Source organism: Camarhynchus parvulus, chromosome 22, assembly GCF_901933205.1.
Source record: "Camarhynchus parvulus chromosome 22, STF_HiC, whole genome shotgun sequence".
Lineage (NCBI taxonomy): Eukaryota > Metazoa > Chordata > Aves > Passeriformes > Thraupidae > Camarhynchus > Camarhynchus parvulus.
Genome location: NC_044592.1, coordinates 963,139 through 986,424, shown reverse-complemented (window position 1 = coordinate 986,424; position 23,286 = coordinate 963,139). Strand labels below are relative to the sequence as shown.

At 51.0% G+C, this 23,286-nt stretch overlaps 2 protein-coding genes across 2 annotated transcripts; both read right to left on the bottom strand.

The window, feature by feature from the left end:
* Positions 1-4,222: 4,222 nt before the first annotated feature.
* Positions 4,223-8,233, bottom strand: NKX3-1 (NK3 homeobox 1). The gene is made up of 2 exons (XM_030964069.1): positions 7,888-8,233; positions 4,223-4,605 (listed from the first exon to the last, which is right to left on the bottom strand). Exons 1-2 carry the CDS (start codon positions 8,231-8,233, stop codon positions 4,223-4,225), a joined length of 729 nt encoding a protein of 242 aa, XP_030819929.1.
* A 3,482-nt stretch (positions 8,234-11,715) lies between these two features.
* Positions 11,716-13,659, bottom strand: NKX2-6 (NK2 homeobox 6). Its single transcript, XM_030964068.1, has 2 exons — positions 13,572-13,659; positions 11,716-12,251 (listed from the first exon to the last, which is right to left on the bottom strand). Exons 1-2 carry the CDS (start codon positions 13,657-13,659, stop codon positions 11,716-11,718), a joined length of 624 nt encoding a protein of 207 aa, XP_030819928.1.
* Positions 13,660-23,286: the final 9,627 nt, after the last annotated feature.

The following is a 23,286-nucleotide window of genomic DNA, read 5'->3' as shown; positions in this document are numbered from 1 at the left end:
GAAATCCAGGTTGGGGCTCATTTCAGTTCAGGTCTCAATTTCAGTTTTGATCTAATTTTTAGTTCAGGTCTCATTTTTAGTTCAGATTTTATTTCCAGTTCAGATTTTATTTCCCGTTCAGATTTTATTTCCCGTTCAGATTTTATTTCCAGTTTAGATCTCATTTTTAGTTTAGGTCTCATTTCCAGTTTAGATCTCAATTTTATTTTAGATTTTATTTTCAGCTTAGATTTTTTCAATTCAGATCTCATTTCCAGCTTAGATCTCATTTCCAGCTTAGTTCTAACTTTTGCTTCAGATCTCATTCCTAGTTTAGATTTCATTTTCAGTTTAGATTTATTTTCCATTTCCGGTTTAGATCTCGTTTGAGTTTAGATCTCAATTTCAGTTTAGATTTTATTTTCAGTTCAGATTTTTTTTTCAGTTTAAATCTGATTTTTATTTTAGAACTCTTTTCCAGTTTAGATCTCATTTTCCAGTTTAATTTCCAGTTTAGCTTTAATTTCCAGTTTAGATTTATTTTCCAGCCCAGATCTCATTCCCAGTTTAATCCCCTTTTCCCAGCCCAGCCCCTCCCAGTTTAACGTTCCCAGCCCAGCCCGTGCAGCGCGGGATGCTCCGAGCTGGTTTTAGCTTAAACCCGGGGTCCGAGCCTGTCCGAGCCGGTTTTAGTTTAAACTCAGCGTCCGTGCCTGTCCGAGCTGGTTTTAGCTTAAACCCGGGGTCCGAGCCTGTCCGAGCCGGTTTTAGTTTAAACTCAGCGTCCGTGCCTGTCCGAGCCGGTTTTAGCTTAAACCCGGTGTCCGTGCCTGTCCGAGCTGGTTTTAGTTTAAGCTCGGTGTCGGAGCCAGTTTTAGTTTAAGCTTAGTTTAAACTCTGTGTCCGTGCCTGTGGGAGCCGGTTTCAGCTTAAACTCGGTGTCCGAGCTGGTTTTAGTTTAAACTCGGTGTACGAGCTGGTTTTAGCTTAAACTCGGTATCTGTGCCTGTCCGAGCTGGTTTGAGCTTAAACTCGGTGTCCGTGCCGGTTTTAGCTTAAGCTCAGTGTCCGAGCTGGTTTTAGCTTTAGCTCGGTGTCCGCGCCTGTCCGAGCCGCTTTTTATTTAAACTCGATGTCCGAGCCGGTTTGAGCTTAAACTCGGTGTCCGAGCCGGTTTTAGCTTAGGCTCGTTCTCCCAGCCGGTTTTAGGCTAAGCCCGGTGTCCGAGCCGGTTTTAGGTTAAGCCCGGCCCGTGCCGGATTCCAGCAGCCCCGAGGCTCTGGGAGCGAAACGCGCGGGATTGGGGCAGGAGGCGCCCTCGGGGGGGCAAAAAGGGATTTTTCTGAGGTGAATAAAGGGATTTTTTTTTGAGGTGAATAAAGGGATTTTTGTTGTTGCCAGAGGATAAGAGCAGGGATGGGAACATTTTGCAACAGCGAGAGGAGATGTCCTTCCCTCTGGAATCCGGGGTCCTCGGGGGCTGCCCGGCACTGGCAGAAAAATGCAGCTGGAGATAGGAAAAGTTACTTTTCTAAAAAGTTACTTTCCTGAAAGAGCCAATCCCAGAGGCGCGGCTCGGCCTCCGGAGCGCAGAAATTCTGATAGCGAGAGAAAAATTCCCAGCTCTGAGTTCGGCGTCCTCCACTCCCTGCCCTCCCTTCCCTGCAGTTTTGCCCCTGGAATTTTTGCCTCCTCTGCCTGGGAGCTCGGAGGATTCAGCAGATGAAAGAGAAATCCCAAAAATTCCTGCGGAAAAGGGGAAAACCCGGGCAGCTCCTTCCCAGCTCCAGGAGGGACTTTTCATTTTCATGCGAAGAGCAGGAATCACAGGAACATCCCTGGAGCTTCCCAGGGAAGAAACCTCGGCGGATTTTAATCGCAGGAGATGAAATCTGCTCCAGCAGAGCTTTGCTGAGTTAGTTCAGCTGAGAAAATGCATTTCCAGCTGAGAAAATCCATTAACATTCATTTAAGGAAGTATTCAGGAAATATTTAAGGAAATATTTTTTAATATCCACTGTTAAGGATATTTTCCATCTAAAAAAGGAAGCAATAAAGGAAATCTCCTTTTTTATGGAATTGATGAGACTTTAATTAGTTCTTGATAGTGTGAATTTTTGCTATTCTCTAAGTGCAAATGGGAAATTTTCCCCCTAAAAACGACTCGTGGGGATCATCCTGTTGCTGTTGTGGTGCCCCAGCGCTGGGAATTGGGCTGATCCATGGAATCCTGGGGTGATTGGGGCTGGAAACCACAACTGCCAGCCCCAAATTCCATTTCCAGCCGGGATTTGCTGCTCCGCAGGTCCCGGAGCGCTCGGCAGGGCCAGCACCCGGATATGCGAAGCTCGTCTGTCACCGCCCCATTGTCCCTGCGGGGCGGCACCCGGGGCACCTCCGGCTGCGGAAGGGATTTGGGCACTTCCAGGGATGGGGCAGCCACGGATTCCCTGGGAGTTCCCAGAGCGTTGCAATCAAACACCCAATTAAATGTAATTAAATTTTCTTTGGTTATTTCAGTGTTAGCGGTTTGTGCTGGGACTGAGAATCCCACCCCTGATCTGCTCTAGGAAGAGCAACACAATTAAAACACACCAAATTTAGGGGAAAAAATACATTTTCCACCTAAAAAAAGCCATTTCTACCAGGAGGGGCTGCAGGAATTCCCCAGGGCAGGTAAGGCCAGGTATCCTCAGCTCCAGCCTGGATTTGGGCACTTCCAGGGATGGAGCAGCCACGGATTCCCTGGGAATTCCCAGAGCACTGCAATCAAACACTGAATTAAATGTAATTAAAATTTTGGTTTGGTTTTTCTTTGGTTATTTCAGTGTTAGTGGCCAGAGAGGTTTGTGCTGCCACTGAAATTCCACCCCCACTCAGCTCTAGGAAGAGCAACACAGATTTAAACCAAAAACTCATGAATTTAGGGAAAAAATGATATTTTCCACCTAAAAATGTGGTTTCCACCAGGAGGGGCTCCAAGCCCCATCCTGGCCAGCTTTGGGCCCTTCCAAGGATGGGGCAGCCACGGATTCCCTGGGAATTCCCAGAGCACTGCAATGAAAATTTTGGGTTTTTCTTCACTTATTTCAATGTTAGTGATGAGACAATTTCACACTGCCATTACAAAATACTGCCACTGCAATCCTTCCCTTCTGGATTTATAAAAAACCAGACCTTTTCCACCTAAAAAAGCGATTTCTACCAGGAGGAGCTTCAGGAATTGACGTAGTAGAGTCAGGGCAGGTAAGGCCAGGTGCCCTCAGCTCCAAACCTCATCCAGCCTGGATTTGGGCATTTCCAGGGATGGGGCAGCCACGGATTCCCTGGGAATTCCCAGAGCACTGCAATTAAAATTTGGGGCTCTTTTTTCACTTATTTCAGTGTACAAAATGCTGCCGCTGCAATCCCTCTCTTCTGAATTTAAGGAAAAACCACCTAAAAAAGCCATTTCTACCAGGAGAAACTCCAGGAACTGATGCAGTTCAGGCAGGGCAGGTAAGGCCAGGTGCCCTCAGCTCCAGCCTGGATTTGGGCACTTCCAGGGATGGAGTGGCCATGGATTCCCTGGGAATTCTCAGAGCACTGCAATGAAAATTTTGGGTTTTTCTTCACTTATTTCAATGTTAGTGATGAGACAATTTCATGCTGATGCTACAAAACGCTGTTACCTCCCCTCTGGATTTATGAAAAACCAGACCTTTTCCACCTAAAAAGCGATTTCTACCAGGAGGAGCTTCAGGAATTGATGTAGCACATACAGGGCAGGTAGGGCCAGGTGCCCTCAGCTCCAGCCTGGATTTGGGCATTTCCAGGGATGGAGCAGCCACGGATTCCCTGGGAATTCCCAGAGCACCAGGGCTCTTCTTCACTTATTTCAGTGTTAGTGATGAGACAATTTCATGCTGTCACTGCAATCCCTCCCCTCTGGATTTATGGAAAACCAGACCTTTTCCACCTAAAAAAGCCATTTCTACCCGGAGGTGCTCCAGGAACTGATGCAGTACAGGCAGGGCAGGTAAGGTCAGGTGCCCTTAGCTCCAGCCTGGGTTTGGGCACTTCCAGGGATGGAGTGGCCATGGATTCCCTGGGAATTCTCAGAGCACTGGAATTAAGATTTTGGGCTCTTTTTCAATTATTTCAGGGTTAGCGATGAGACAGTTTCACGTTGCCACTACAGAACATTGCCACTGCAATAACTCCCTTCTGGATTTAAGGAGAAACCACCCAAAAAAAGCCATTTCTACCAGGAGGGGCTCCAGGAATTGATGTGGTACAGGCAGGGCAGGTAGGGCCAGGCGCCCCTGAGCGCCAGCAGCGACATTCCCGGGAATTCCGGCGCTTCCTGGCGCGAGTCCAAGCGGCTCATCCCGGCCACCACCTGTTTCCTCTTGGTCTTGTACCTCCTGTTCTGGAACCAGATCTTCACCTGGGTCTCGGTGAGCTGCAGGTGCCGGGCCAGGTGCGCTCTCTCCGGGGCTGACAGGTATTTCTGGTGGCTGAATTTGCGCTCCAGCTCGATCACCTGGCTGTGGGAAAAGGCGGCTCGGGAGCGCTTGCCCGGCCTGGGGGGCGGCTGGGGGGCGGCGGGGCCGCGCTCGGGCAGGATCGGCTCCGGCGGCGCCTCTGGGGGGGAGAAACGGGAAAGAGTGCTTGGGAAAATCTGCATTGGAGAGAAATTCCCACCGGGATAAAATATTCCCACCTGGACACAAATTCCCATTTGGACAAAAATTCCCACCTGGACAAAAATTCCCACCTGGACAAAATATTCTCATTTGGACACAAATCCCCACCTAGACACAAATCCCCACCTGGACACAAATCCCCACCTGGACACAACATTCCCAATCAGACACAAATCCCCACTTGGATAAAGATCCTCACCTGGAGAAAAATTCCCACTAGGATAAAATATTCCCACCTGGACACAAATTCCCATTTGGACACAAATTCCCACTTGGACACCAATTCCTGCCTGGACTAAAATTCCCACCTGGACAAAATATTCCCACTTGGACACAAATCCTCACTTGGACACAAATCCCCCACTTGGATAAAGATCCTCACCTGGACCCAAATTCCCACCTGGACCCAAATTCCTGCCTGGACACAATATTCCCAATCAGACACAAATCCCCCCTTGGACACAAATTCCCACTTGGATAAAGATCCTCACCTGGAGAAAAATTCCCACCAGGATAAAATATTCCCACCTGGACACAAATTCCCATTTGGACACAAATTCCCGCCTGGACAAAATATTCTCACTTGGACACAAATCCCCACCTGGACACAAATCCCCACCTGGACACAATATTCCCAATTAGACACAAATCCCCACCTGGACAAAAATCCCCACTTGGAAAAGAAAAAAAAATCCCACCAAAATCACTTGGATTTCCTCCTTACAGAGAGGAGAAAAATTCCTATTTTCTCTTTCTATTTTCCATATTTCCTGTGTTTTAGTTTAATGCTGTGAGAGTTATATAGGGGAGTTTTGTCTTCCTAAATCGCAGGTTTTAATTCATAACCTCCAGAATTCCATAGGAACAGGGATCCAGGGGGTGGACGGAAATAGGGATAGGGATGGGATAGAATAAAAAACCCAAAAAGAGATATTTTCCAGTGCTGGAATAGGAATAATAAATAGGGATAAGATTAAGAATAGGAATAGGAGTAAGAATAGGAATAGGAGCAATATCTGCCAATAAAGTAGGACAGGATGGAATAATATCCTCAAATTAAACAGGATAGGACAGGATGGAATAAAATCCTCAGATAAAATGGATAGGATAGGATAGGATAGGATGGGATGGGATAGGATGGATAGGATTGGATGGAGTGGTGGTGGATGGGATGGGATGGGGATATGGATGTTATTGGATGGGATGGGATAGGATGGGATAGGATGGGATAGGATGGGATAGGATGGGATGGGATGGGATAGGATGGGATAAAATCCCCCAAAAGGGATATTTTCCAGTGCTGGTGGAGGTCTCCCTAAATCCCAAGGTTCTGTTGTTACATCCAAAATGGCATCAAAGGGATTTTTTTGGCAGGATTCATATCAAGCCCTGCTTTGGAATATCCTCCCCGTGGGAAAACCAGAATTCCCAAAGGAAATAAATCCTCAAGCTCCTCACGGGAACGGGGAAATGGGAGCAGCTCAGGGCAGAGCAGGGAATACATTCCTGCCTTTTCCATCCCATAACTCCAAGAGATTTTAGGGCAGTTTTAACCCTTCACATCTCAAACTTCAGACCTGGCCTTGGATCTCCAGCTAATTCCCGATGGATCACCAGAGTCAGGAGCCAGGAAGGTGCTGAGCTCCAGGGAAGTCTCACCCACAACAGCTAAAACCCCTCAGATAAATTTATTTCTGCAGTTAATCCCTTTTTGAGCATTATCCAAATAGAAATCAGCCAATTCTTTTGGCTTTTGGTCATTTCTCCGCTTATTTTCTTAAGGTGTGAACAGAAGCTCGAGAAAAAACCAAGGGATTGAATTCCCAATTTGTGAATCCTGGTTGTCCCTGGAATCCCAGAGCTTTTATCTAGGAATTCCTGTTAACAGAATTGGGCTGGAAAGCCAAAACTCCCATGGCAGGGCTGTCGGAGCAGGAGCCGGTGCTGGAGAATTCCAAAGGGATTTGGGGATGTTTGGGCTGGGAAAGGCTGAGTCCCCTCTCCAAAAACCTTGTCCCAAAATCCTGTGCCCCACTGGGATTTTGGGATGCTGCTCTCTCCCCCTCCGGGCAGCCCCTTCCCAAGGTGCCTTTTCTGGGATCTGCATTCAAGGGAATTTTTTCCTGAAGCTTTTGTAGAAATGCATCAAATTGGGTTTTCAAGCAACGTTTTAGGCAGATTCTGAGCTTGGAGCCCTTTGGGGCACTGGGGAAAGGTTCTCACTCAGCCTCCGAACTCCTCATTCTCCTCTGCTCCAGCTCAGACATTCCTGGAGTTTAATCTGAGAGCGGCTCCAGCAGCTGGGTCTGGATCCTGATCCATTCCCTGACCCGTGCTCAGACATCCCTGATCCATTCCTTATCAATCCCTGATCCATTCCTGATCAATCCCTGATCCATCCCTGATCAATCCCTGATCCATCCCTGATCCAACAAGCACAGCCATTCCTGCTCCATTCCCAATCCTCGACCCAAGCACAGACTGTCCTGATCCATCCCTGATCCATTTGTGATCCATTCCCTGATTCAACAAGCACAGCCATTCCTGATCCATTCCCACCCCATTGCTGATCCATTCCTTATCCCAGACTCAGACATTCCTGATCCATTCCCAATCCATCCCTGACCAAAGCACAGACTGTCCTGATCCATCCCTGATCCAAGCACAGCCATTCCCAATCCATTGCTGATCCATTCCTTGTCCCCATCCAACCATAACATTGCCCATTCCTGTCCCAAGCACAGACCGTCCCAATCCATCTCCAATCCATCCCTGATCATTCCTGATCCACCCCTGATCCATCCGCAAGCCATTCCTGACCCATTCCCACCCCATTGCTGATCCATTCCTTATCCCAGACTCAGACATTCCTGATCAATTCCCCATTCATCCCTGATCGAAGCACAGACTGTCCTGATCCATTCCTGTCCCAAGAACAGCCATTCCTGATCCATCCCTGACCCATTCCTTGGCCCAAGTACAGCCATTCCTGATCTATTTGTGATCCATTCCCGATCAATTCCCAATCCATTCCCTGTCCCAAGCACAGACTGTCCCAATCCATTCCCGCTCCATCCTCGATTCATCCCCGATCCATCCCTGATCCATCCCCGATCAATTCCCTGTCCCAAGCGCGGCCATTCCCGCTCCATCCCCGATCCATTCCCGCTCCCTCCCCGCCCCAGCCCAGCCGTTCCCGTTCCCGCTCCCCCCGGGTTACCTGGCTCGGGTCCCCGCGCTGTCCCCGGGGCTCCGGGGGCACGGGGACCCTCGGGGGGCGCTCCCGGGCCCGGGCTGGCCCCGCTGCTCTCCTGGCTGGCCGCTCGCAGCTCCGCATCCGCGCTGCCCGGGGCTCGCTCGGGCTCCCAGAGGATGTCCTGGATGAGGAAGGAGCTGCGGGGCCGCGCGGGGCCGGCGCGGGGCTGCGGGGCTGCCCCGGGGGAGCCGCTCATGGCCGGGGGGGTGCGGGCCGAGCTCTGCCGCCGTCCCGGCCGCGCCCCGCCGCTCGTGCCCTGCTCTGCCGCTGCCCGGGGCTCGCTGCATCCCCGCCCGGCCCGGGCCCGCATTTATCCGGCTCGAGCCAAACCTCCCGGGGCTGATTGGAGCGCCTGGCGCGGGCTACGCCCTTCGCCCGGGGCTCGGCTTTGGGGCGCTGCCTTCCCCTCCTGCTCCGGGAGTCCCTCCTGTGGATTTGTGGGGTCACAGCCGCTCCCTCCGCTCCCAGATTCCCCCCGGATCTGAGGATGAGGACGTGGATTTGGGGATCAAATGAGTCCAGACTGGGATTTTTTGGGAGAGCATCCTTGGAGGATGTTCTGCATCCATCACCCCAGTCCCAGCCCCACTTCCCTCGCTGATGGGAATGATTTCCACCCCTGAGCTCTTCGGGAAAACGCTGCTTCCAGGCGGAAAAGCAGAGAAAGAAAAGGGTTGGGTGGTTTTTAAATTTGCTTTGAGTGTTTTTCCTCAAACGCCTCCACTTCGACGCACTGCGAGCGTGTCGGAAAACGGGGAAATGTCAAAGCTTTGCAAAGCCGCTCCAACCAGAGCCCGGGGATGATTTAAAAGCCAGGGAGAGCAGCTCCAGAGGCAAATCCTGGCATGGAAAAGGCTGAAAGTTTAAGTCTGAACCTCAGACTAATCCCTCAGTTCATTTAAGAAGCCTGAACACCTTCAACAACAAAGTCTTGGTCACCCAAAAGGAGCAAAACCTTCCCAAATCCAACAAAACCACGAGGGGAGCCGCCTGCTGGAACAGATTCTGTCCTGAGGATCCGATTGATTTGTGGTTGTTGGAAAACAACCCCAACAGCCTCGGCACCCCCCAGACGTGGGGATTAAAAATTCCCCTGGTGCCATCCCAAGGCAAATCCATCTCCTGGGGAAGGTCCCGTGGGAGCTCCGGTGATGCTCATGAGCAGAATCCTTGGGAATTGCGGCCAGTTTCTATTTAAATAAATCTCTAAATCTCTAAATATGAATGTATCAGTGACCCCTCCAGCTCTGCTGTCTCCAAACCCCTTTTCCTGCTGGAATATCAGCGCTGATGCCTCCTTTAATTCCCAAACCCTTCCCCTTCAGCCGGGCCTGGGGTTTTTTTTATACTCTTAAAAAGGGAAACAAAAGATTTCCCTCAAATCCCCTGGGGACTTTGTTGATTTTACAGGAGGTGTTTGGTTACAGCCGCCCGAGGCCGCCAGCGGTTGTGCAAACGTGCCCCAAACTCGGCTTTTCCAGCCCTTTTTCCTTCTGCAGCCTCTGGTTTGGGAATTATCCCCCCGAGCTCACGGAACGCTTGGAAAAGCTCCAACGGCTCAGCCTGGTTTTGGGCAGGGAAAGGGAATTTGGGAAGAATTGTGAAGGGATTGGGAATATCCTGAGCTGGGAGGGACCCACAGGGATCATCGGGTCCGAATCCCGGCCCTGGCCTGGGCGATCCCAGCAATCCCAGCCCGTCCCTGGGGGCTTTGCCCGGAGCTCCTCCAGCTCTCACCATTCCCATTTCCAGGCGCTTTTTTTCCCTAGGAAAAAAAAAATAAAATTCCTTCCTTATTTCTGCCTTTATTTGGGGGAGTTTCCTGGGATTTGTGGCTGGACCTCCAAGGAAAATCGCGATGTTGTTGGGGATTTCAGGTGAGCCCGCACACTGCGATCCCAGGGCTTCTCCCAGTGCCAGCAGCGATTCCCAGGGCAGGGGAAAGGGAATTCCATTTGGAATTGCAGGGAAAATCAATTCCCTGTGGAACTGCAGGGAAAAGGACCCCGTGAAACTGCAGGGAAAGGGAATTCCCTGTGGAATTGAAGGGAAAAGGGAATTTCTTGTGGAACTGCAGGGAAAAGGACCCTGTGGAACTTCAGGAAAAAAAAATTCCCTGTGGAATTGCAGGGAAAAAGGAATTCCGGGTGGAATTGAAGGGAAAAGGGAATTTCATGTGGAATAGAGGGAAAAGGGAAAAGGGAATCCCTGGGGAACTGCAGGCAAAAGGAATTCCATGTGGAATTGCAGAGGAAAAGGAATTTTCCTGTGGAATTGAAGGAGAAAGGGAATTCCCTGTGGAACTGCAGAGAAATGGGATTTTCCTTTGGAATTGCAGGGAAAAAGGGAATTTTCTGTGGATCTGCAGGGAAAAGGACCCTTTGGAACTCAGGGAAAAGGAATTCCCTGTGGAATTGCAGGGGAAAGGACCCTGTGGAATTCCCAAACTTGGGCTACAAGGTGATTTTTGCCTGGATTATTAGGATTTGATTTGATTTTTCTTTTTCTTTGGCTCAGGTTTGGATGCTCAGGTGCAAATGGCCGACGGTAAAATTCAAAATACAAAGTGAGAAATGACAAAACAGCGAAACCGCAATTTCACTGATTAGTTTTTACTTGCAAATAATAATAATAATAATAACAATAATATTAATAATAAAGGCAGAAATCCATACCTGTGCTGGGACTTATTAAGAAAAACAAATCAGAAATAAATCTAGAAATTACAGGAACACAAAGCATTAAATATTGTCAATAATAATAACAAAAAAGCACAGGGATGTGCACAGCCCCTGTTTTCCCGTTATTCTGAGGAAGGAAAAGTCCTGGTGACATCTGGGGGAGCAAATCCCTCGGCAGCTAGAGGGGCCAGACTCCAAATTATTGTTTAATAATAAATAATTTATAATTGTTGTGTGCCAAAAGTCACTGTGGGGCTGTGGGGCAGCGTGTCCCTTTCTCTTTCCAGGGACTGTTCCGCTGTCGGGGCTGGCAGGAATCCTCTGGATTTGGACGGTGAAATCTTTTGGGATGGCAGGAATCCTTTGGATTTGGATGGTGAAACCCTTTGGGATTTCAAAAATAAATCTAGAAATTACAGGAACACAAAGCATTAAATGTTGTCAATAATAGGAATCCTTTGGATGTGGATGATGAAACCCTTCGGGCTGGCAGGAATCCTCTGGATATGGATGCTGAAATCCTTTGAGATTTCAAAAATAAATCTAGAAATTACAGGAACACAAAGAATTAAATATTGTCAATAACAGGAATCCTCTGGGTGTGAATCCTCTGGATATGGATGCTGAAATCCTTTGGGATGGCAGGAATCCTCTGGATTTCACTGCTGAGATCCTTTGGGCTGACAGAAACCCTTTGGATGTGGATGCTGAGATGCTTGGGGCTGGCAGGAATCCTTTGGATTTGGCTGCTGAAATCCTTTGAGATTTCAAAAATAAATCTAGAAATTACAGGAACACAAAGCATTAAATATTGTCAATAATAGGAATCCTTTGGATTTGACTGCTGAAATCTTTTGGGCTGGCAGGAATCCTTCGGATGTGGCTGCTGAGATCCTTGGGGCTGGCAGGAATCCTTTGGATTTGGATGCTGAAATCCTTTGGGATGGCAGGAATCCTCCGGATGTAGCTGCTGAGATCCTTCGGGCTGACAGAAACCCTTTGGATGCGGCTGCTGAGATCCTTGGGGCTGGCAGAAACCCTTTGGATGCGGCTGCTGCCCGATCAGGGCCCGCTCCGGAGCGCCGGGAGCTGTCCCGCTGCCTGTCCCCGCTCAGCCCCGGCTCCCGGCGCCGATGCCCGCGGGCAGGGCCGGGCGCTGGCGCTGGGCACCGCCGGGGGCGGCCCCGGGCGGCACCCCCGGGTACCCGCAGCCCGGCCCGCAAGCGCCGCCGCCGAGGCAGGAGCTGTAGGAAAAAGGGCCGGGAATTCCCCAGGGAGCCGGGAAGGGCCGGGAGCCCCCCGGGCAGGGCTCGCCATCCCGCACCAGCACCGGCACCGGCACCGTGCGCGGGGGCAGCGCGGGCACGGCCGGCTCCGGGCAGCGCTCCTGCCGCTGCCGCTTGCTCTTGTAGCGCCGGTTCTGGAACCAGATCTTCACCTGCGTGGGGCTGAGCTGCAGCAGCCGCGCCAGCTGCTCCCGCTCTGGCCCGGACAGGTATTTCTGCCGCTGGAAGCGCCGCTCCAGCTCCAGCACCTGAGCCTGCGAGAACAGAACGCGCGGCCTCCGCCGCTGCCGCTGCCCCGGCGCCGGCCGGGGCTCCCCGGGATCCGCATCGGCCTCAGAGCTCGGGGAGAGCGGGGATTTTCCTGCGGCGGGGGGAAAAACAAAGCAAAGTCAGAGCCAAATCCGGCTCTGTTCCCAGCGGGAGGGAGGGATCAAATGGGGAATGGCACCCCGTGGGAATAGGATGGAGTAGGGTTGACAGTTCATAAAGCAAAGGTACTTGGTAAATTTAATATTAATTTTCCCGTGATATTTATAGAGAATAAAATCCCCCCCCCCCTTTTTTTTTTTTTTTTTTTTTAATTCAGCTGTTTCACGAATTCTGGATAAAATCTCCTTTTTCCCCCTCCTAATGACGCCTCCTGAAAATGTTTTGGGGCTGCCGTCGTCGTCCGAGGGGCACAAAGAAAAGCGGGCACACAGCAGGTCCGAGCATTCCAGACCCCAAATCCCCTTTCCCACCATCGTGCTCTGGAATCCCGACCTCCGGCAGGATCTGCCTCCAGCTCCAGGAAAGGAGAATCCCACATTTCCTGAATTTCGGCAAAACAAAAACCCCCGAAGGAGCTTGGAGCGGAGGGGGAAAATCCTTAAATCTGAGAGGAGTTGCTGTTTTTGGGGAATTTCTGATTTGCTGAAAATTTGTGTGGCAGAGGAGCAGCCGGGATCAGGTCCAGCTGCGCCTGGGATGCTCTGGGATACCCCGGCAGGGAATTCGGGAGTTCCAGGGGGTGCTGAAGGCTCTGGAAGGTGCGGAGGGGACAGAATCCCCCCCGGGCCCCCTCTCCCTGTCCCCTCCCAGTCTGCCCAGTGCTCCCGCTCTGTCCCCGCTGGTTTCCCCGCTCTGCGGCCGCTGGGGGTTCGGGAAAGAGGAGCGGAGGAAATTTTGGGATTTTAGCTGCGGGGAGAAGCGAGACAGCCCCGATCGATCCCTCTCGGGCATCCTCTGCCCTCCCGGGCCGGGCGTGTCCCCAGCGGGGCCGACTCACGGAGCGCGACATGGGAATGACATCGGGCAGGAAAAACCCCTGAAAATCCCAAATCCAGCCCCCAGCTCCATCCACCCCCGGACCGTCCCGTTTCCCCGAGGGCAGCCGGAGCTGCGGGGATGCGCGGGGGATGCGCGGGGGATGCGCAGGGGATGCGCGGGGGATGCGCGGGGGATGCGCGGGGGATGCGCGGGGGATGCGCGGGGGATGCGTGGGGGCGCACCGGGATGCCTGAAAATGCCCCAAAAAACCGCAAAAAAACCAAACCAGCGGGTGAAAAAGAGTGGGATAAAGGGAAAAGAGAGGAAAAAGGGGAACCAGCGGGACCGGCGGGTGCTGGTGTAACGAGATCGGCTGCGCGGGGTCCCCCCGGTGCTTCCCCCGCCCTTCCCGCAGGGCCCCGCGGGCACTTACGCGGCCGCGGCTCCTCCTGCCCAGCTCGGGGATCCCCGGGAGCCTCCAGGTTGAGGATGTCCCTCACCGAGAAGGGCGTGGGCAGCATCTCCGGACCCGGGGGGCGCTGCCAGCCCCGCTCCCGGCTCCGGCCCTGCCCGGAGCAGCTCCGGCCCGGGGGGTCCGCGGGGCTCGGGGGGCGCAGGGGGAGCCGGGGAAGGAGGGCAAGGAGGGGGACCAGGGGGAGCCGGGGGAGCCGGGGGAGCAGGGGGCACAGGGGAAGGAGGGGCAGTGCCGGGAGGGCTCTCCCTGCCGCCCGGGGGGCTCCGGCTCCCCATGCGCTGCCCCCCGAGCCCGAGGAAGGAGCAGCCCCTTCGCTTCCCTTCCCTTCCCTTCCTGCGTGTTTCCAAAACAAGGGAGCGGAGGGAGGGGGGCAGGGGGTGCCGGGCTTCGGGCTGAGCCGCAATAAAACAAATCGAGTCCATTTGAGCTCCATTAAGGTCACATTAGCGAGCGGCTCCGGCAGATAAGCGCTGATAAGGAGCGCAGACCACCAAGCTCCTGCGGGAGGGGAGGGGCGCTGGGGCAGGGGCGTGGGACTGCTCCGGGCCCCAGCTCCCTCCCAGTTTGTCCCAGTTCGTCCCAGTTTGTCCCAGCGCTTCCTCGGCTGAGCTGGCAGAGCCTTACCAGGGCGTGGAGAGGGGTCAGGGTACCCCCATGAGTTGGGGTCCTGGTACCCCGTGGGACAGCGGGGGGGTCCTGGGGAGCCCCTCGGGCCGGGGGTGATGCTGCCCCTTATCTGAGCGCAGGGAGCGGCGATTGCAATTAAAATTCCAGCCGGGCTCAGGGCGGGTGTTCGCTGATAGCCCTGACACAGCCGGGCCGGCCGGGGCCGGGCTGGGCCGGGGCCTCCCGCCCCAGGGACAGCGGCCGGGAGGGGAGGGTGGATAAATAAACGGCCCCGAGCGGGCGGGGAGGTGGGGGGCTGCAGCAGGAGGGGAAATAAACCCAGAGGCTGGGGCAGAAAAGGGCTCGGAGCCCCCACGGGTCGGATCATATCCCTGGGGAACGCCCGGGCTCATTCCCAGCCCCCGGGTTTGGCTCCGGGCGCGTTCACATCCCTGGGGTCCTGTCTGAGGGATTTCCCAGCCTCTCTGTGACTCCACGAGTCCCATTTCCCAGTCTAAAGTGGGAATTTTGGCTGGACACAGCCCGGGAATCACCGAGCTCCCCTCCCCAGGTTTTCAGGCTCAGGGCTCAGCATCCCCTCAGCATCTCCTGAATCCCTTTGGCGGGGAAAGCCCAGGCCCTGCTCCGTGATTTCTTTTTGCTTACACTCTCCTCTGTGATGCCTTTTCTTTTTCTTTTCTTTTCTTTTCTTTTCTTTTCTTTTCTTTTCTTTTCTTTTCTTTTCTTTTCTTTTCTTTTCTTTTCTTTTCTTTTCTTTTCTTTTCTTTTCTTTTCTTTTCTTTTCTTTTCTTTTCTTTTCTTTTCTTTTCTTTTCTTTTCTTTTCTTTTCTTTTCTTTTCTTTTCTTTTCTTTTCTTTCCTTTTCCTTTTCCTTTTCCTTTTCCTTTTCCTTTTCCTTTTCCTTTTCCTTTTCCTTTTTTTTTTTCTTTTCTTTTCTTTTCTTTTCTTTTTCTCTTCTCTTCTCTTCTCTTCTCTTCTCTTCTCTTCTCTTCTCTTCTCTTCTCTTCTCTTCTCTTCTCTTCTCTTCTCTTCTCTTCTCTTCTCTTCTCTTCTCTTCTCTTCTCTTTCTCTTCTCTTCTCTTCTCTTCTCTTCTCTTCTCTTCTCTTCTCTTCTCTTCTCTTCTCTTCTCTTCTCTTCTCTTCTCTTCTCTTCTCTTCTCTTCTCTTCTCTTCTCTTCTCTTCTTCTCCTGCCTTGCCTTGCCTTGCCTTGCCTTCTCTTCGACTTCTTTCGCTTTTTTTTTTTTTTTTTTGCATTTTTGGTAAATTTTGGGCCATTTTTTTGCCATTTTTGTGTTATTGCGCTCGCAGCCCACCCCCCAAAATTCCCATTCCCCCAGAGGAGCGAGGCTGCAGCTCCTCGGCCCAGCCCCGGCTCCTCAGGCTGGATCCTCCCCCGGTGCCAGCCCGTGCCTCAGTTTCCCCGCTCCAAACGCGCTCCCCAAGCCCTTTCCCGGGGCCCGGGGGATCCGCGGCCGCCTCTGGCCGCTTTGTTCGGGGCTGCGAGCGCCCAGGGCTCATTTTACACCCCGGCGCCGAGGTGAGATGCTTGGCTGGGATCGAGACGAGCAGGAAGGAATTGGGGGAAGCGGCTCCATCCGCCCCTGCTGACTCCGGGATGAATGGGCGGGCGGGGTTCGGCTCTGGGCACCACCCAAAGCGGCTGGGCTGAGGGACGGAGAATGGATTTCACCCCGGACCGGTGTCCCAGGATGGCTCTGGGGCCGCGGGGCCGCCCCCATCCCTCTCCGTGTGCATCCCACGGGTCACATCCAGCCCTCCTCGCTGGCAGGCGGCCTCTGCAGCACCCAGAGGCTCGGATGAGGCTCCTAAATCACCTCGCAGGTGCTCCCTGGCCAAAACCTGCTGCTGAGCCTTCCTGGAGCCTTCTTAGGGTTTTCCCAGCGGCATCCAGGAGGGATCAGACCATTCCCGGGGACTCAGGCCATTCCCAAGTGCCACCCAGGAGAGATCAGACCCTTCCCAGAGTGATCAAACCCTTCCCAAGTGACATCCTTGGGGGGATCAGACCCTTCCCGGGGGTTCAGGCCATTCCCAAGTGACATCCAGGAGGGATCAGGCCCTTCCCAAGGGGCTCAGACTCTTCCCAGGTGCCTCAAGCTCTTAACAAGTGCCATCCAGGGAGGATCAGACCCTTGCCAGGGGGATTAGACCCTTCTCACGTGCCATCCAGGGGGATCATGCCCTTCCCAGGGGCACCGGGCCCTTCCCAAGGGGCTCAGGCCATTCCTAAGTGCAATCCAGGAGGGATCATGCCCTTCCCAGGGAGGATCAGACCCTTCCAAAGGGGCTCAAGCCATTCCCAAGTGCCATCCAGGGGGGCTCAGACCCTTCCCAGGGGGCTCAGGCCCTTCCCAGGAGGGATCATGCCCCTCCTAGGGGGCTCAGGCCATTCCCAAGGGTCTCAGGCTCTTCCCAAGTGCCATCCAGGAGGGCTCAGATCCTTCCCAGGGAGGATCAGACCCTTCCAAAAGGGCTCAAGCCATTCCCAAGTGCCATCCAGGGGGGAGGGCTCAGGCCCTTCCCAGGGGGCTCAGGCCCTTCCCAGGGGGGACCAGGCCATTCCCAAGTGCTTCCCGAAGCTCAGGGCCGGCGTTTGGGCCGGGATGTCCCCGGGGAGCTCCTGGAAGAGCCGGGCAGGATCCATCTCGAATTCCCGGCAGGATCCATCCCTCCATCCCGGCTCCCTGCGGCGCGGGGCTGATCCGGCTGCGGCTCTCCAGGGCCATTACTCCTCTCTCTAACCAGGTTAGGTGAAACAGGGAGAAAACCACTTCGGGGCGGCACCGGGGCGTTTCCATGGCAGCGGCACCGCCGCGGCTCCCGCCGTGTCGGGTTTCGCAGCTATCGCCGGGATCCATCGGGAGCCGCGGCGGCGGAGGAGCATCCGAAGCGCTGGAAACCCGAATCCGCCTCTCAGGAGAGCCAACACCCCCCCAGAGCTTCAGTCCTGCCGCATTTGGCGTTTGAAGTGGTCAGGAGTGAGGGAAAAATGGGAATATTGACACTGGGAATGTTAGGAATTAAAAAATAAAGGAGTGCACAGAGCTGAGCATGGGCGCCTCCGAGGGGTTTGGGGATCTCCGGTACAGCTGAAATCCAACTTGAAAGGGTTTTCCGCACCCTCTGCTTCCTCCCGGCTGCTTTCTGTCCTTTTCCATCAGCAAAATAAAAGCAAAAGTGGAGAGGATGGGAGTGAGAAGGAGCTGCAGGGGGGTGAGGGGAGGAGATTCTCTCCCCAGGGCTTTCTAATAAACATCAGCGGGGAAAAAGAAGAAAAATCTTCAATTTCAGAATCCATGGGATAAAAATATGAAACTTTAGTTCATTTTCGTGGGGAACCTGCTCTGTGCCTCCGGGGTGGAGCTGGGTGTCAGGACATCCTGGTGAACCCCAAACTGGGCCAGGCTTGCATCTCCCGTGCCCATTTAATCTCTTTCTCCCCCAATTTTTCCATTTTGAGAAGTTGCCCAGTGCTCTCCATCACTGCTCTGTTCGGCTGGGTGTTGTTCCCGCTTTTGAACTTATTATTCCTGGAGTTTTTAGGGCCTGTTGGAATCAGAGGGATGGAGGGGACCCAGGGTTGGTTTCTCTGCTGCTGCTCCTGGGATTTTGGGACTCTGGGATGGGCTCAAGGAGCAGAGCCCCGGCTGGAATCGTGAGCCAGCAGTGCCCTCTGCTTGGCCAGCCGGGATCTGCAGCTTTGCTTCTCCTCCAAATCCCCAAAATTAGGGACTGGAAAGGTGGGAAAATCCCCCCAGTGCTCCTCCAGCCCCCGTTAAAAAGCAGCGGGGCAGTGACGGCTGCGAGCGGGAATTGCGGATTTTTGGGGCTTTGCGGTGTCACGGGAGGTGAAATCCAGCGGGGTTCCGAGTGCTCGGGGTTATTTTTAAACGGGATTTTTTCGGGGAATAATTCTGGTCCGGGCTGGAGGTGGGAGCGGGTGAGGGAAGGAAGGAACCGGGGGATGCCGGAGGGGGAGCGGGGAGGCTCCGGGGCTGCGGGGACACGGAGCCCTCGGTCAGCAGGTGGCACAAGAGGCGTGGGGGAAAAAAAAACCAACAAAAAACCGAAAAACTCAACAACAAACCGGGATAAAGGTCTCCTGGGGGGGAAAAAAAACCAAACCCAACCCAAACCAAACCAACCAACAACAACAAGAACAAAAAACCCCAAAAAACCAAAAAACAAAACAAAACAAAACAAACCCCAAAAAACAAAAACCAAACCAAACCAAACCAACCAACCAACCAAACAAAAAAAAAAACCACAAAAAAATTATTTAGATTGAGGAAAGATCCCTTGGATTCTGGCCCAAAAATGTAACTGAAAAATCTGGATTAAATAAACGCCTAAACCCGGAATTGTTTCATTTTTGTTTCTCTGATGTCATCCCACGCTGAAATCCCAGGCATGGCCCAGCTTAAACCCAACTCCAGAATTCCCAGGGCAGGGAAATGCCTCAGGAGTTATGGACTCGCTGTGCCTCTCCCACAATTCAAATCCAACACTGGGCTGGGAGACCTCCGAGACTGCTGGAGGTCACCCCAAAAAGCCCAGGGACTGAATTTAAATAAAAAATATTGAAAAACCCTGGTGAAAGCCAAGGCTCTGAGGAGAAGCTGGGATCTACCGAAGGATGACAAGAGGCAAAGGTTCCTCCAGACCAAAGGGTGAGACTTGGGTCTGTACAGGGTTGGAAACTCCATCATGAGAGTCAGAAACAAATCCCAAGGTCAGAGATGGACAGAAAGTCATCAAAATATCAGGGAACTTGGAGAGAGCTTGAAAATCCCAAGAACTGCAAACAGAGATGGTACCTCCTATCCCAGATGGGGGTGGATGGCCAAAAAAGTGACCCTAACCCAAACCCTAACCCAAAAACTGACTCTGACCCTAACCCTAACCTAACCCTAACCCTAACCTAACCCTAACCTAACCCTAACCCTAACCCTAACCCTAACCTTAATCCAAACCCTAACCCAAAAACTGACTCTGACCCTAACCCTAACCTAACCCTAACCCTAACCCTAACCTAACCCTAACCTAACCCTAACCCTAACCCTAACCTTAACCCAAACCCTAACCTTAACCCAAACCCTAACCCAAAAACTGACTCTGACCCTAACCCTAACCTAACCCTAACCCTAACCTAACCCTAACCCTAACCTAACCCTAACCCTAACCCTAACCCTAACCCTAACCCTAACCCTAACCTAACCCTAACCTAACCCTAACCCTAACCCTAACCCTAACCCTAACCTAACCCTAACCTAACCCTAACCCTAACCCTAACCTTAACCCAAACCCTAACCCAAAAACTGACTCTGACCCTAATCCTCACCCAAAAACTGACCCTAACCCGAACCCTAACCCTAACCCTGACCCCAATCCATGACCTTATCCCAAACCCTAAACCAAAACCATGACTATTAAACTCAACCCTAACCCTAAGCCTGACCCTGACTTTAACTCTAACCCTAAACCACAGCCATAACCACAACCCTAACCCTGAACCTCACCTTAACCCTAAACCTAATCCTAAACCATGACTTTAACCCTAACCTTAACCCTAAACCACCTTAACCCACAATCCTAACCCTAACCCTGACCTGGACCCTAAACCCTAACCCACAACCCTAACCCTAACCCTGATCCTTTTGCCATTAACTAACCGTGACCAGTTTGGTTTTTAGGATGAAAATTCCATCTGGAGCAGGGGAAGGGCCAGAGAGGGAAACAGGGATGCACGGGAACAGGGATCATCCTTTGGAGCCACAATCCAGCTAACCCCGGACTTCCACTCAGCTTAAAAACGGAAATCAAAGAGGGAAAACAAAAAAGCTCAGTCTGTGTGGAAATACGCCATCCCCCCATGAGCTCATAACTGGTTTTACTGGTTTTTCCAACTGCTCCCAGAATAAAACTCCTGGGTCTCTCCCAGATGTTTTGTGCCTGAGGTTCTCCAAACTCTCTGGTTGGAGCTGAGGGGTCACAGAAAATATCTCTGATGTTCTTTCCAACACCAACTTTGTCTTTTTTGGGGAGGAAAAGGCTTTGGAAATCCAGCTTTGTGTGCTGAGGAAGGGCTGGCTCCTTGAAAAAGGTGGAAATTTATTGGGAAAAGTGACTTTTTGGGAGTCTGGAAGCAGGGAATCCTCCCTGTGATCTGCCCAGGAACACGGCAGGGATGGAGCTGGAGGATCTGGTCCTATCCAACCCAGCCCATTCCATGGCTCCGTGGTTTTCTGGGATTTCCAGCCCCATCATCCAATGGGTTGGAGGATCTGGAGAATCTGGTCCCATCCAACCCAGCCCATTCCATGGTTCTGTGGTTTTCTGGGATTTCCAGACCCATCATCCCATGGGATGGAGGATCTGGTCCTTCCCAAACCAACCCAACCATCCCATGGCTCCGTGATTTTCAGGAATTCCCAACCCCATCATCCCATGGGTTGGAGGATCTGGAGGATCTGGTCCCATCCAACCCAACCCATTCTATGGCTCTGTGGTTTTCTGGGATTTCCAGCTCCCTCATCCCATGGGTTGGAGGATCTGGATCTTCCAACCCAACCCAACCCAACCCAACCCAACCCAACCCAACCCAACCCAACCCAACCCAGTCCTTTCCAACCCAATCCATTCCATGGCTCCATGGTTTTCAGAGATTTCCAGCCCCACCATCCTCTCAATCCCTCAGATTAATTTTTGGCCACTGCTTTCCACTGAAATTGATAAAAATTCATCAAAATCTCGGGGTCCTGAGAATCCCCTGGCCAAATCTTCATCCCTCTGCATTTCTCCTGCCTTTTCCTCTGCTCCTCACCCATCCAAGCTCTCCCAGTGGGAATCACTTCTGGATCCAGGCCATTTGAGCTTTGATTTCTAATTTTAACAACTCCACTCCTTTTATTTTTTGAACTCCGTCCGTGTTCCCGCTCGGAATGGCTGAATCACGGCAGCAAAGACAATATCCTTCATTTCTGTGGGAGTTTTTGTTGTCCTTCCTTTCCGTGGGAGTTTTTTCCCCCTGCTTTTTTATTTTTCTCAGTTCCTGGGAGGCAGGAAGGGAAGCCTGGTCCCAGATTTCATTCCCAGCCCTTTGGAAGTGTCGGGGATCCCACTCCTCCCTCCCTCCCTCCCTCCCTCCCTCCCTCCCAAAGCTGGCAGGAAGGGTGAGGACTGGGAAAATCTGAATTGGTTTTCCCTTTGTTTCGTCACGAAGCTGCAAAAACCCCCGTGGACAAGAAAAGAACCTCCAGTCAATCCTTTGGATCCTGGCCAAATCAAACTCCTGGGGTTTTTTCCGGGGGAAAATCAACCAGGATTTTAATGCTTCCCGAGCTCTCCGTCACCACCGAGCCCAGATTTCCTTTTCCAGGACTCTTTTCTTCGTCACTGAGCTGAAATTTCTTTTCCCAGGACTTTTGTCTTGGTTATCAAGCATAAATTTCCTTTTCCAGGGCTTTTTTCTTTGTCACCGAGCCAAAATTTCCTTTTCCAGGACCCTTTTCTTCATTATCCAGCGTAAATTTCCTCTTCTAGCACAATTTTCTTCATCACTGAGCCAAAATTTCCCTTTCCAGGATGATTTTCCTCCCCACAGAGCCCAGGTTGATCCGACCCCTTGCTCCTGCTCTTTTTTTGGGAATTCAGCTCCCTCCATTACCAGCACAGATCTAAATGTGTCCATTTTATTCCCAAATCTTAAAAAGTCGTCAAAATTCTGGAATATTGTCAAGGTTGGGAGCTCCAGGTGGAAGTGTCTGAGGGAATTTCCAATGGCGCCAATAATGTAAATAATTATAATTATGAAATATACATATTCATTATAATTCATTCATTTTAATAAGCATTTTAATCACATCAATAATTTAATTAATTAATTTTATTGATAATTATGCAATTATAATAATGATAATTTTTATTATAATGCCAAATAAAATAATAATAATAATATTAATAATAATAATAATAATGATGATGATAGTAATAATTATGCAGCAACACTAATAGTGAAGGGAGTGGCATGAGTTCAGCTTTAAGGTCCTTCCAATCCAAACCTTTCCATGATTTTAGGGCAAGAAATCTTTTAATAATCGTCTTCTATCCCCAGTATTTATTCTTACGCTCTCATGCAATGGGAAAATGATTTTTTTAAACTTCGCAGCAGCTTTTGGAGCAGAGTTGGAGTTAAGATCCCTCTTTTCCTCTGCTGATTATTAAATGTATTTTGATCTTCCAGTGGAAATCTGAGATTTCCTGACTGGTTAAAGTGCATATGGAATTCCAGAATCCAGGTGTTTTATTTCCCTGCAGGGGCATTGCAGCTGCATTCATTAAAAAGTGCTCCTGCCTTAATAAGTAGGGTGAAAAAAATGTAATTACCATGCCAGGCCATAAACAGCCAGAGGACACAGCAGAGATCTGATGCTCAAACTAAGGAAACAAAAAAATTAAATAAATGTATTTTAAATTATATTATTTTTATACTTAATTATATTTTTATTCTTATATTATATTCTTATATTATATTATATTTTTATATTTTATAATTATTTCTATTTTTATTTTTAAATTTATAAAATAATTTTTTAAATTTATAAAATAATTATAAATTATGTTATAAATTTTTTATAAATTTATTTTATACAAATAAAAATTTTTATCCTGCTGCCATCAACAGCCCAATAAAGACTCGGACACCAAAACCTTTCAAAATTTGACTTTTTTATTTCATTGCAGAAGAAAATCCAACGTAGGCCTCATTACGTTATGCATCTTTAATTATAAAAATAAGCAAAGAAAATAACTTGCCTCTCTCTCCTCGCTATGATATGTTTCAAATAACCTTTATATGAACACACGGAGCTTTACAAATGTCATGGAAACAATAAATAAAGACATATACCAGATATGCTCACTGTTTATTCCAGTACTCAGCAAAAAAACCCCACAACCCAAAACCCCCCCAAAACCCCCAAACTCTCTCCCTTTTCCCTTTTCTAGGTCTCTTTAAATTATAAAT